This window comes from Chelon labrosus (genome assembly GCF_963514085.1).
Source record: "Chelon labrosus genome assembly, chromosome: 18".
In the NCBI taxonomy this organism is placed as follows: domain Eukaryota; kingdom Metazoa; phylum Chordata; class Actinopteri; order Mugiliformes; family Mugilidae; genus Chelon; species Chelon labrosus.
Window position 1 is genome coordinate 8292171 of NC_140351.1, and position 13905 is coordinate 8306075.

General features: G+C 42.3%; 1 protein-coding gene across 1 annotated transcript; it reads left to right on the forward strand.

Annotated features, from left to right (window-relative positions):
- The first annotated feature begins 4973 nt into the window (after positions 1–4973).
- On the forward strand, positions 4974–6320 carry LOC311503453 (sialoadhesin-like). The gene is made up of 3 exons (XM_084566175.1): positions 4974–5396; positions 5561–5866; positions 5972–6320. The coding sequence occupies exons 1-3, from the start codon at positions 5033–5035 to the stop codon at positions 6274–6276; spliced, it is 975 nt and encodes a 324-aa protein (XP_084422301.1). The 5' UTR covers positions 4974–5032; the 3' UTR covers positions 6277–6320.
- The last annotated feature ends 7585 nt before the right edge of the window (positions 6321–13905 follow it).

A 13905-nucleotide genomic window follows, 5' to 3' on the forward strand; every position in this document is an offset into this window, starting at 1 on the left:
TATTCATGCAATTCATTTAACAAAGAAAAAAACAGACTGGATGATGTCATTATTCATTTGTGTTTCATTTATCACCATGTCCATATCTATGTGCTGACCTCACATACAGCAGATGTTGTTGTGTGATTTATAACATAAAACATTGTGTCTTATTTTCTTTTTCCTTCCTGATTGTTGTTCATATATTTCCAGCTTCTCGCTTTAATTCACTCCTGTTTCTGATAACATGTTAGGATTCATCTTTTCTTATTATTACTCAGTTTTATTCTGTGATGCATTTCACTCTAATCTTCATGGACATATTTTGTACTTTTTTTTTTCACAATAGGTAACGTCCTGCAAAGTACAAAGTGTGTGAACCTACAGAAAAAAAAAAAAGGAAGTTGAGGTATTTCCAAGTTTAACTACAAGTCCTCTGTAGTCCATTTCTGCACATACAGATGAATACAGCCTCTTACTGTGTTAACCAGCATGTCTGCATTCATTAAAATAGTGTTGAGATTATGTCTGGTTCATTTCTGTGTGAATGCATTTACTTCCTGTGTGAGAGCTCTGACTAACCAACTAACCTAAACCATAATAAATAATAAAACATGGAGCAGGAACAGAGCTTAGATCAGATGATGTAGTTAAAGTTCATTCAACAAGCTGTACAGAAACATAAACTTAACTGATAGAGTGTAGACCCTGGTAGTAGTGGAGGAGGAGTGAAGAACGAGGAGGTGTGGATGCTGAGACATCAGTGAGGTGGAGGAGGGCTGAATGGATCTGACAGTGAAATGAGAACTGAGAGCAGCAGAGAAAGGAGGAGTTTTTAAAATGACAGCAGACAAAATGATTGGCCCACAGACAGAGGTTGTGATTGGTTAAAGTGTGGAAGGAACACCATACTGTACATGTAAATAGTGTGATGTATATTTCAGGACGGTGAGCTCCCCCTTGTGGTGAGAGAAGGTGCAGCACAGACAGACAGTGCAAAGGTGCTGCTCAAACATCCTACAGTCATGTATTTATGTTCCTCAGAGGGTTTTACCTCACATGTCTTCTTTTTATTTCTTTGCTTTTCTACAAATCACACTGATTCAGAAAAGAAGGGATTTCAGTCTCTACACACTGAATCAATTTGAATTAGATGTTTCCAGGAAGCTTAATAATAATAGTTGATCAGTTATAAACAACTACTCAACATGAGTGTGGCAGAAAAGCCACAGTGAAGTTTCCAGAAAGCAGTGGTGTGAGGTGAACGGAGAAAATGAAGTAAACTTTGTTCAAACAACAGAGAAAGAGGGAAGGACGTCAAACAAGTGACAGACTTCCTTTATGTTTTCAGTTAGTTTGAGTCAGTCTGGTGTCAGGATGATCTCAAATCATCCTTCACTGTCTCGTTACTTTTAATAATTGAGGTGGACAAAAATAAAACATAATATGTGCAAAACATGAAACATGGGCCTTCTGAGGGTGTCCTGTGGTGTCTGGCAACAGAATATTGTTAGTGGGGGCGTTTGAGGGGAGGGTCCTCTGTGGATCATCCCACAGATACTTGATCAGTTTGGGATCTTGTGAATTTGGAGGCCAGGTCAACACCTTGTGCTGTTCTTCATGATTTTTTAGTTGTTCCTAAACTGTTTTTGTGTGTGTGTGTGTGTGTCAGGCTGCATCCTGCTGGGGATGGCTGCTGCCATCAAGGAGTGTCATTGCTATGGGGTGGGGGTGTCTGGTCTGGTCTAGGTGGGTGCTACATGTCTAAGTAACATCCACATGAATGAATGCCAGGTCCAAAAGTTTGAATTAGTCATTAACGCCTGATGAACTTAAGTGTCCACAAATTAATATGTCCTGAATAACACAAGATAAGCAGGAAGTCATGTGATATGTTGTGGCTGTACAACCAAACCAACTGTGCTCACAGTCTTAATGTATAACGTCCGCCTTCTTTCAAAGTAGGTTTAACAGGGAAGTTGTTACTTGGTCTCTTTCTGATCTGCTCAAGTTCAAAACCACTGATATCAAAACGTTCTACAGTCTTTGTTTCACCTGCAGACTCATCTGGTAAGAAACATGTCACTGCTTTTTATATTTTAATGTTTTAACCTACAAGTTTGTTATTTTACTGCTTTTCTGCAACTCTTGGAAACGCGTGTTGTGGTTGGTTCGGATTGCGTAAGCCAACGCTTTATTTCAAATATAGTGTAAATCATCACGTTTTATGTCAATTTCATATTTAAATTCAACTCTACTGATGTTGTCAGATACTATTAATGATGTATGACAGTCTGGTTGTTCATGAAGAGTTGAACATGTGAATTTAAGGAACCTCTTTGTTCTTTTAAAACAATATTAAACATCCTTTCAACTTAAATGAAAGCTCTAAATGATGCCTTTATGGAAAATGTAAAAATAAAAAAAGCTTCTTTATCTATTTTAGCCTTTTAAACCTCTGTTCCCTATAGAGATACATGTACACACACATTTAGTCTGAGGCTGACAAAGTCAACAAGAGGATAGTCATAGATATGTTGGATTTGCTTTGATATGTTTTCAGTGACAGGTGGGGGTCCCCTGTGGGGTCTCCTACAACTATTACCTAAAGTAACTGCCACTAGAATCACATTAATTTATGTTTGCTAGCAGAGCAGTGAGTCCAGCTCTGTTGTCTGTTGATCAAGTCTAGAGGAGAAATGAGCCAATTAACTCCAGAATCACCTCTGAAAACACAGATAAGAAAAGTATTTTGTTGTATTTAGGTGCGAGTGTAAATCTTTAAGTCTCAGCTGGCACTGCAAAGAAAATAGACAAAGTCACGAAATTAATAAACATCTATGAGTGAGAGATTTATCTAAAATGGTTAGGAGCTTGATGCTGCTCAATCTCTCCTCTGCAGAACACTTTCTGACCATCAACAGCTGCATGAAGGGGGAGCCACCCATCTGTAAGCCACCCTGTGGTGAACAGTTTGCACAAGTTCTTCACAATAAATGGTGGACGTGATGTTTTCTGAACAATCTGTTAGTTACAACCCAATAAATGTCTTTTAAAATCCTCCTCATCATGTTTAAAATAAGGTCAGTGATAAAGCATACCTTCATGAGGGAACTACTGTGTCTGTAAACTCAGACAATAATAATCTCCACATGTGTGTCTGCCAGTGAGAGGGAGACTGTGGTGGTGGCATTACAAGGCTGAAAGGCGCCTATCAAAAGAGGAAATCCAAAAACATTTTAGAGAAAATATCTCTGTGTGCGCCGATACTGACTGAAGGGAAGTTGAACCCAGTTTACATCTCCACATATAGCTGCCCTCAGTCGCTTCATGACTTCAGCTAAATATACGGCAAACTAAAATGTTATGATGGACTGGCAAATAGATTTACTGCTTTGTTATAACATCAGAGATAATATAACAAAAAAAAATAAAAATAATAGGAGAACACACACCGATCAGAGAGGAGAAGTAACATTGACCATCTTGTGACAATTCAAAGTTCTGCTGCGAAACTTTTGGTCCTGTCATTCATTCATTAGACATGTAGCACCCACCTAGACCAGACCAGGCACCTGAACCCATAGCAATGACACTCCTTGATGGCAGCAGCCATCCCCAGCAGGATGCAGCCTGACACACGCACAAAAACGTTTTAGGAACAACTAAAAAAAAACATGAAGAACAGCACAAGGTGTTGACCTGGCCTCCAAGTTCACTAGATCCCAAACTGATCAAGTATCTGTGGGATGATCCACAGAGGAACCTCCCCTCAACATATATCAACAGTGTAACTTGCCATAATTGTTAGTGAATTGTGCAATTTCGACAAACTACAAATAACTACAGGTCTGTTCACAGAGTCAAACAGGTGAAGAGATCTTCAAATATCAGAGGAAGACGTCCTGATGGTCTAGAGGATCTCTACACTCAAGTAAATAAACACTGAGTTCACTGGATAGATGTTAGTTTGTTTGTCTGTCTGTTTTTGTTTTTGTTTTTGTTTTTTTCTTTTAAATTTTGTCTTGTACTGTATCATATGTCAGACCCCAGGAAGAATAGCTGCAGTTCTGCTGGAGCCAATGGGGATCCAAATAAAACAATAAAAAAATAAAACACTTTCACTGTGAGCTCATACATGTTGTTAGTTCATGTTAAAAGACACAGAGGCCTGGACGAGAATATGTTGTGTTTACTGACCACAGTTCAAAACAGGAAACTTAATTCTCCACATCCTGCAGCTCATATGTTTTTTTCTCAGCCATGATATTATCAAAGTTCCTCTTTGTGTAATACCTTATAAATATATCATTGCCTCTACAGCAGATATAAATATTGTAAAGCTGTGATCGACAGTGTGGCAGTTGTGTGACAGTGAACATAACTGGAAATTAATAAACCATTCACACCCTGATCAGCTCTAAATGACCATAAAAGGTGACTTCCTCATTCACAAAGATGAAGCAGGAAGAATGAAGACTTCTTGTATTTTTGCATTTATTCAGTGATAACTAGCAGAAGTACAAAAAACTAAGTCAAGTCTGGATGTTTCCTTTTACACCACGACAACTAAACAGAGAAGTTGGTTATTTGATCTGCTGCTGATCAACTGAAATTAGTGGATATTAAAACGTTATTGTTTCTTTCTTTTTAACTGGAGATTTATTTGGTAAGAAAACTATTATTGTTTTTTAAATTTCAACTTTTTAACCTGAGAGGAAGCACATGATATATTTTAATAGTCGTCTTTGTTTCCAGTCTAGGAGATGAGTGTCATGGCAGCCCTGTGTGTGAACGTGGTGACAGTCAACATCTTACTGAGTGTCTTCTTTCTTTCAGGTCAGCTGTTTGTTCAGTCTCTTTTATTTGGAGACATTACTTGAATCATTTCTTGTCTGAAATATTTTCTACTGACATTGTTCAAAGGGTCTACAAGTAACATGCTGCAGATGAACTGGAGTTTGTGTCTCATCAACTTTCCCTTCAGGCAGATTTTGATCCACATGATGTTCATCATTAGTCTGGTTTTACAGGTGTTTGGGCTCAATGTGATATGGATTCGGCCCTCTTCATTACTGCACCAAAGAAGATGGAAGCACTGAGTGGATCTTGTTTGAAAATCCCATGTAACTATAGAGAGAAACCAGAAAAAGAGTTTGACAGCAGCAGAGAAACCTTCGGAGTGTGGATTAAAAATAACCCATATTTCGGCCCAAATCCAAATAATGTAGTCTTTAACAATAGTAAATCAGTTAACATCTATCCAATGAATATTATTGGAGACCTGAGTCAGAAAAACTGCGCCACTCTGTTTTCTAATTTAAACACAAGTCATTCAGACACATACTACTTCAGAATTGCGAATTGGCCTTTCATGGCAACAGCTGTTTGTGATCCTCTTCAAATAACAGTTAAAGGTAAGACAAGTTTTATAACTTCACTTTAATAATAAAATGTGAAAGCAGTTCTACCTTGGTCCATAAACTACGTTAAACCTTCTCAGTAAATTTGTTATGCTCAGTGTGTAGGAGGAAAAATTAAAACAACTAAAACTGATGTGAAATTTTTCACAAAACCACAGATTCTCCTTGGAGACCCAGTATTAATATCTCAGGTGATCTGAAGGAGAAGGAGTCTGTCACTATAACCTGCTCAGCTTTCACTCCCTGTCCACACTCCCCTCCTCACCTCACCTGGAATCTCAAACAAGACCCTCACAACAAAATAGAGGAAAACACAGATGGGACCTTTTCAACTAAAATCCAGGAGACCATCACTCTGTCAGACACACATGATGGATACAGCATCATCTGTTCTGTCAGATATACTGTGAATGAAGGAAAAGACGTCAAGACAACAGAGACACAAGAGACTCCCAGTGTTTCATGTAAGACAAACAGAGTTTGTTGTTGGATCATGTCAGCACATGATGATTCATGGGATGTCAGCTGTTTGTGATGAATAAAGTGAATCTCTGTCACATTTTCCTCAGATGCTCCTAAAAACACCTCAGCATCCATCAGTCCATCAGGTTTGGTGTCAGCAGGTAGCTGGGTGAACCTGACCTGCTCCAGCAGAGCCAAGCCTCCTGTCAGACGCTTCACCTGGTTCAAGAACAGCAAAGATGGACCCATGATCGTATCTGAAGGACACTTCTACAGCTTCAATGTGACTGATGGAGGAGTTTATTACTGTGTGGCCTCCAATCAACTTGGTAACCAGACATCACCATGGATTCATCTGAATGTTGAAGGTAAATATCATTCAGTATTTTCTGAATCCACTCAAACACAGTAATAAAAAGAGTTATATCTGGTTTCATTATATCAATACGTCCACATTAAAGGTGCAGTAGGCAGGATTGCGAAGATCCAGGACTTCGACAACTTCTCAGTCCCTCCCCCCTTTCCGCTAAAGCCCAAAACGGTCTCCCAAGCCCCTCCCCCCACAAGGGAGAGCTGTGCACGATAGAGCGCGTGCATATTGGCCCTGGAATACTGTGCACGAGCAGAGAACCGAGAGAGAGCGAGTAAACAAACTAGCATGGAACACACCGACGTAAGAACAACAAAATAGTTTTTATAATACCCTTCATTATTGCTAAATAATTTGACGACATGCGCGGGGAAGGGGAGGGGAGGGCGCTATGAAATGCGTGTGCATGAGAAGTGATTGACACTCTGTTAGATACACCCCTGGTCTTGATTGGTGCATCTGAATATGGAGCGTTGGATGTCTTGCAAATCGCGCTACAGGCTCGAGGTGGGGCCAGAGGAGCCGAATATTTTTTTAAATGACCTGCTTCATGCGATTATACTTGAACATAGGGTCAGTTTCAGCAAATATGACAGAAAGTCAGTTTTATAAGGCTTTCCTACTGCACCTTTAAATCATGTCTTGTTTTAGTCTCCTCACACTGGGAACCAGTTCTTGGAGGAATCATTGGGATCATCGTACTCATCTGCTTGATCATCTTTGTTTGGTAAGTATCACATATCAAAGCAGCAAACATTACTCAGTTACTGTCGCTGACATTTTAGCTGCACATCCAAAAACATCTTTTTCCCATCAGTCTTAACATTTTACCGTCAAATATATTGACCCTAAAACACAGCATAGTTCATCTAACAGCCTCTGATGTTTTCCAGGTGGTTAAAGTCAGGGCATCAAACTCAACAACAGACTCAGGTTTGTAATGACTAAACTTCTCTGTAGTCTACCTGACTCAGTGTTTAGTTACTTTATATATTACCTCTATCAGAGCAGTCTACTCAACGTATTCAAAAAGTAAAAGTAATGATTTAATAAGGAAGGATTCAGGTGAAGATCTTCCTCACTAAACATCACATGTGGTTCATTTCTTATAGAGTCAAGGAGGTGAAGATCTGGTTGTTGAAGAACCTGCAGGTGAAACACAAGAAGGAGAAAACATCCATTATGGAGAGATCAACTTCTCCAAGCAGAGACGTGACCCGTCCTCTGTCTCAGTGCAGGACAGTGGACAGCAACAGGACACGGTGTACGCACAGGTCAACATCAACAAACCAGCAAAGAGATTAACACAGACTGCTAACGACACAGATTATCTCCATGCTGAAGTCAAGAAAAAATGAGAAGTGTGTTTTGTTTGTGTAGAGACTCAGATTTAATGTGCTGCAAGTTTTATTCATGCAACTCATTTAACAAAGAAAAAAAGACAGGAAAATGTCTTTTGCCTTCCTGATTGTTGTTCATATATTTCCAGCTTCTCGCTTTAATTCACTCCTGTTTCTGATAACATGTTAGGATTCATCTTTTCTTCTTATTGCTCAGTTTTATTCTGTGATGAATTTAGAATAGAATAGAATAGAATATCTTTATTTGTCATTGCACAAGTACAACGAAATTTAAAGTGCCTTCTCTTAAAGTGAAAAGAGAACTAAAAAAGAGAACATAAAAGAAAGAAAGGATAAAAAAACAAAACATACCACATGTATACTAGCATTCACATTCACACACTCACATTTCTGCAGTATTGCACGAGTCATAAATAAATATGGCACAGCAGTTAATTTAATGCGGTTATGGCTTTTGCATAGAAACAGTTTTTTAGTCTGTTTGTCCGTGCTTGTAATGACCTGTAACGTCTGCCCGAGGGCAGCAGTTCAAAGTATGAGTGTCCCGGGTGGGATGAGTCCCTGAGAATGTTTTTAGCCCTCCTGAGACAGCGTGAGCTGTACAGGTCTTCCAGGGTGGGGAGAGTGCAGCCGATGATTTTTTGGGCCATGTTGACAACCCTCTGGAGCGCTTTCCTGTCTGCTACTGTGCAGCTAGCAAACCACACACACACACAGTAAGTCAAGGTGCTCTCTATGGAGCAATGGTAGAAGGACACCAGCAGTTTCTGAGTGATGTTGTTATTCCTGAGTACTCTCAGGAAGTACAGTCTCTGCTGTGCCTTCTTGATGATGGTCGTGGTGTTGATGCTCCAAGTTAGGTCCTCCTCAATATGAACGCCCAGAAACCGGAAGTCTGTCACCCTCTCCACCTGTTCCCCTCCGATGAACAGGGGCTGAGTGTCCATTTTATTTTTCCTCCTAAAATCAATGACCAGCTCCTTGGTCTTGGTGGTGTTCAAGGCCAGGTTGTTGTCAGAGCACCACACTGACAGCCGCTCCACCTCGTCCCGGTAAGCGGACTCATCCCCCCCAGAGATGAGCCCCACAACAGTGGTATCATCAGCGAACTTGATGATGGCGTTGCTGGAGTATGCGGGGGTGCAGTCGTGCGTATAGAGGGTGTAAAGAAGGGGGCTCAGCACACAACCCTGGGGGGAGCCGATGTTCAGGCTGAGGGCTGTGGAGATGTTGTGGCCTATCCTCAACCTCTGGGAGCGGTCTGACAGGAAGTCTTTGATCCAAAGGCAGATGGAGTCGGATATTCCCAGGTCTGACAGATGGGTCACCAGTCTGTTGGGGAGGATGGTGTTAAACGCCGAACTGAAGTCCATGAAGAGCAGACGTGCATAGTTCCCCTGCCGCTCCAGATGGGACAGAGTAACGTGGAGAGCTGTGGCGATAGCGTCCTCTGTGGACCTATTGGTTCTGTAGGCGAACTGGTGAGGGTCAAACCTGGGTGGGAGTTCTGACCAGTTTCTCAAAGCACTTCATAATGATTGGAGTAAGTGCTACTGGACGGTAATCATTTAGGCTGGTGATGGTGGTCTTTTTTGGGAGTGGAACGATGGTTGAGGACTTGAGGCAGGGAGGGACAGCAGCCTGAGACAGTGACTGGTTAAAGATCCTGGTGAAAACCCCAGCCAGTTGATCTGCGCAGTCCCGTAGCACCTGTCCTGAGATGCCATCAGGTCCCGCAGCTTTCCTCGGGTTCACAGCCCTCAGCGTGCGTCTCACCTCGTGCTCCTCCACTGTGAGGATGTGGCTGCTGTGGGCTGGTAGGTGTAGCATGGCTGTTTCCTGTGAAGCTACCTCAAAGCGGGCGAAGAAGTGGTTCAGCTCCTCCCCCAGTGAGGTGTCACTGGCAGCAGCTGAGGTGTTGCTGGGTCTGTAGTTGGTGATGTGCTGGACCCCCTGCCACACCTGCCTGGTGTTGTTGCTCTGGAAGCAGTCCTCGATCCTCCTCTTGTAGACAGCCTTGGCCTCTCTGATGCCTCTCTTCAGGTTGGCTCTGGCAGCGCTGTACAATGCCCCATCACCAGACCTGAAGGCGGTGTTCCTCTCCCTGAGCAAGCACTGCACTTCTTTTGTCATCCACGGCTTCCTGTTCGGATAAACACAGATGCGTTTATCTACAGTGACGTTGTTCATGCAGTAGTTGATGTAGCCCAGGACAGCTGTTGTGTACTGCTCCAAATCCTGGTGTTCAAAGACATCCCAATTTGTTGCCTCAAAGCAGTCCTGCAGCTGTTCAGAGGCACCTTCGGGCCAGGTTTTAACAGTTCTGGTTGTAATAGGAGCACTTTTCCTGAGAGGGGTGTATGCTGGAATTAGGAGCAGGGACATGTGGTCTGACTGGCCCAGGTGAGGAAGTGGTTTAGCCCTGAAGCCCTGTTTGATGTTTGAATAAACCTTGTCCAGTGTTTTATCCCCCCTGGTAGCACATTTAACATGCTGATGGAGTTTGGGGAGTACTGCTTTAAGATCAGCATGGTTAAAGTCCCCAGCAATGATATGAACAGCCTCAGGATACATGCTCTGCTGGTTGCAAATATTGTCATACAAATGTCCGAGGGCCGAGTTAGCGTTAGCATCTGGTGGGATATATACAGCCGTTAGCATCACAACATTGAACTCCCGAGGAAGGTAAAAGGGCCTGCACTTAACAGTTACATGCTCCAGGTCCGGGGAGCAGTAACTGCTTATGGTCTTAGTGTTGGTACACCAGCTGTTGTTCACATAAATGCAAAGTCCCCCTCCTCTGCTCTAACCGGAGTCCCTGGTCCTGTCCTGACGGTGTGCTGTACGGCCTGCTAGCTCGATTGCTGTATCTGGAATGGATGAGTGAAGCCAGGTCTCTGTGATGAGCAGAATGCAGCTGTCCCTCACACTGTTGTTAGCTGCGATCTGTAGATTCAATTCATCCATCTTGTTCACGAGCGATCTTGCGTTGGTAAGGAAAACACTCGGAAGCGGCGGTTTGTGTGGCTGCCTCCGTAGCCTTACCAGTACGCCGGCTCTGCAGCCCCGCTTTTGCCTCCTCTCCCTGCGCCGCCTCCGTCGCCTCCCCGCAAGGATGGTAATCCACGTAGAGCCGGGGCGCCTGGCAATATCCTCGGGAATGTCATGAGAGCGGAGAAACTCGGTTGAAACAGCCCGCTCGCTGCGTACGCCTATTCCCAGAAGGTCGTGTCGGCTGTAGATGTTATTCGCCAAGCAGGATGTTGTCGCGAGTAGTAACACTTCACACAAAAGCATCCAAACAAGCACCAAAAGAGAGAGCACTGAGCCGCTGCGTCCATGCGCGCCGCCATCTTGGATCGCCATGCCTAGGCACTAATTTCACTCTAATCTTCATGGACATATTTTGTTGTTTGAGTTTTTTTTATAATAGAGGTAACCTCCAAAGTGTGTGAACCTGCAGTAAAAAAAGGGGGGAAGATGAGGTATTTCCAAGTTTAACTACAAGTAGGGTGACCAGATCCCAATTCACCAGATGTGGGACAAAGGCTACATTTGTGTGGGACAATGTGGGACAATGTGAGATACCAGTGCATCAAGGTACCCTAAAAGAACTAACAGAAAAAATAAACATTTCTATTCTGCCCCTTTGCTTATAACAATAGGCGTGTTCGACTTCGTGCAGATCTGACTTGACGTGATGCATGCTGGGTTGAACAAGTTCATTTTAACCGATCATATTCGAGGTCTATGAGCATGAACAACCCAGCATGCATCACGTCAAGTCAGATCTGCACAGATCTGCATGAAGTCGAACACGCCTATTACTATGCTTTGCCATCTGATTGATTCAGTAGCACATAACAGCCTGCAAATAAAAACATATATATAACAACATATATATATATATATATATATATATATATATATATATATATATATATAAACTTATTTAAATGCAACTTTCCCAAGTTCCCAAGTTGAGCAACATGTTTTGTCTCGCATTGTCTGTGTCGTTTCACGTCGTATTCACCTCCGTGTGAAACGGAAAAATGACTCAAGCAAACTTCACAGCAAACTTTACCAGACTCGCCTTGCACTGGTTTCACCCAGGGATAGATAGTTTCCCAGTCTTTATTATACCTGCATTTCCTCTTCTTAGCCGTACGGGTTGTGCTTCTCTCCATGTCTCGCGCTGCATGCCGTTCTGATCTGATTTGCATGTTTGTTGTTGGTGGGCGTGCCCTTAACCTGCGTCCGCGTCCCAGTTTGATTGACATGATCAAACAGCATTTGCGCATCACGTATGATCTGCACACTGATCGAATGAAAATGTTTCCTGTTGACATTTACAAATTCATGCGATGGCGCTTTTATATAAATGTGTGTGCAGTCCACAGCTCTGATTACATTCAGAAAACCGTCTCTTGCTGCAAATTGCTCTTTAATGTTGACCTGTTCAGATGCATTGTATGAGAATCTGATATACCTGGCTGACATGCGGATAATTCCGTCCCACGCGGCTTGCATGGCTCTGCTCAGGGTCGACCGGCACAGTACCGATCGGTCAGAGTAATAGTTTTCACATTGATGACAGTTTCCCGGCATCACCTCTAAGTGTCGCCAAAGGATCGATGTCTGTAGAATCCTACTTACGCCAGCCACGTCGTTGGCGTAGGGACGTACAAAATTCAAGGACATTTCACTCTTGATACATCTGAACTTTTACGTGAGCTTTTACGTTTTTGTACTTAAGCAACTTTCGTACATGAGGCCCCTGGTCACCCTATGCTAAGGTGCTGCTCAAACATCCTACAGTCATGTATTTATGTTCCTCAGAGGGTTTTACCTCACATGTCTTCTTTTTATTTCTTAGATTTTCTACAAATTTGATGTCATCTGAATTCATTCATTCATTCATCTTCTGTAACCGCTTGTTCCTGTGAAGGGTCATGGGGTCTGCTGCAGCCTATCCCAGCTGTCATCGGGCAAGAGGCGGGGTACACCCTGGACAGGTTCATAATTCATCTTTATGTGTTCTTTGTTGTGTCATAAGTTATCTACATATCATACAATGCTAATTATAAATGCTACTTATCTGCACCCATTTGTGATTTTCAGTTCATTTGCTTCTTTCCATTTGCTACTGTTCTAATGTGTGTCCATTATTTTGTTGCAAGTTACTGCGGAAAATGAAAGAATCCCTGTTTGTGGATTTATATTTATATTGCACATTTCACATATTGTGTGTAAACATCACCTGAAATCATATTGATTCATATTCAGATTGATTCACTCAAAGTATTATAAACACTGAAACAGTAACATTAAACTTCACTGTGGACATTGACTCATTCTCTCACTGGGCTTTGAATGTAAACCACCAGCAGAGGGCGACATAACTCCTTTAGACTCCATCTTGAGTCCACCTGCAGCTCAGACTAGAGTTACTGATGTATTATCTCTGCTTTCCTTCATATTTCACTTTTATTTCACCTCTCTCAGTCACATTGCTCTGCTCATTTTCTGTCAACTATTTCAAAAGAAATATAAAGTACCACTGCTGTTTTGTACGTTTCAGATACTTGTTGAAAATAAATGGATGAATCATGACATTTTAATTCATTGACTCGTTGGTTCCAAGACATAAAATAGGCCTCAGAGTTAGACTCACCAGACAGTACCTTTTTTCCATGTTAGATGTTGGTACAAGTGCTATGACGTATGCCAAATGCCATGACTGTGTATTAAATTAACAGAAGCAGACATGGTTGAGGGTCTCTGTGTCAAAGGCTTCAAGTGAATCTTTGCCACATAGAAAGCTGCAGTGCAATGTTCAACACTCAGAGGAGGAAATGAATCAAAGATGGTGACACTGTTGTTGAAGTCGGGGCTAAACTGAGGTCTAAAGTCAGCTTCTGGTATAAGCATATGGAAGAAGAAGGTGTGAGAAAGAGAAAGAGACATGGTTCCTCCCACTATTGATCAGATCCTTCTGATTACCGCAGATCAGCTTCACCTAAGGGAGAGAACACAAGACATCACGTTTAACCAGTCTTTACGGCCCTTGACCAGCAGAGGGGAAAACCGAGGCCTGTAACGGGGGCGTTCCCCCAGTGTGTGTGACACTGTGGGAACAAGTTTTGACCTTGTCTTTGGAGGAAACAGCGAAACAAATCGAGATATCACACAGTTTTCAGCATGTTCATATTTATGCACTGACCTCACATGGTGTCTGTCATGGTGATTGTTATTTATATTTATTTATACATCAGACGTGTGAAATGAACTCATCTGAAGGTGACCTGTG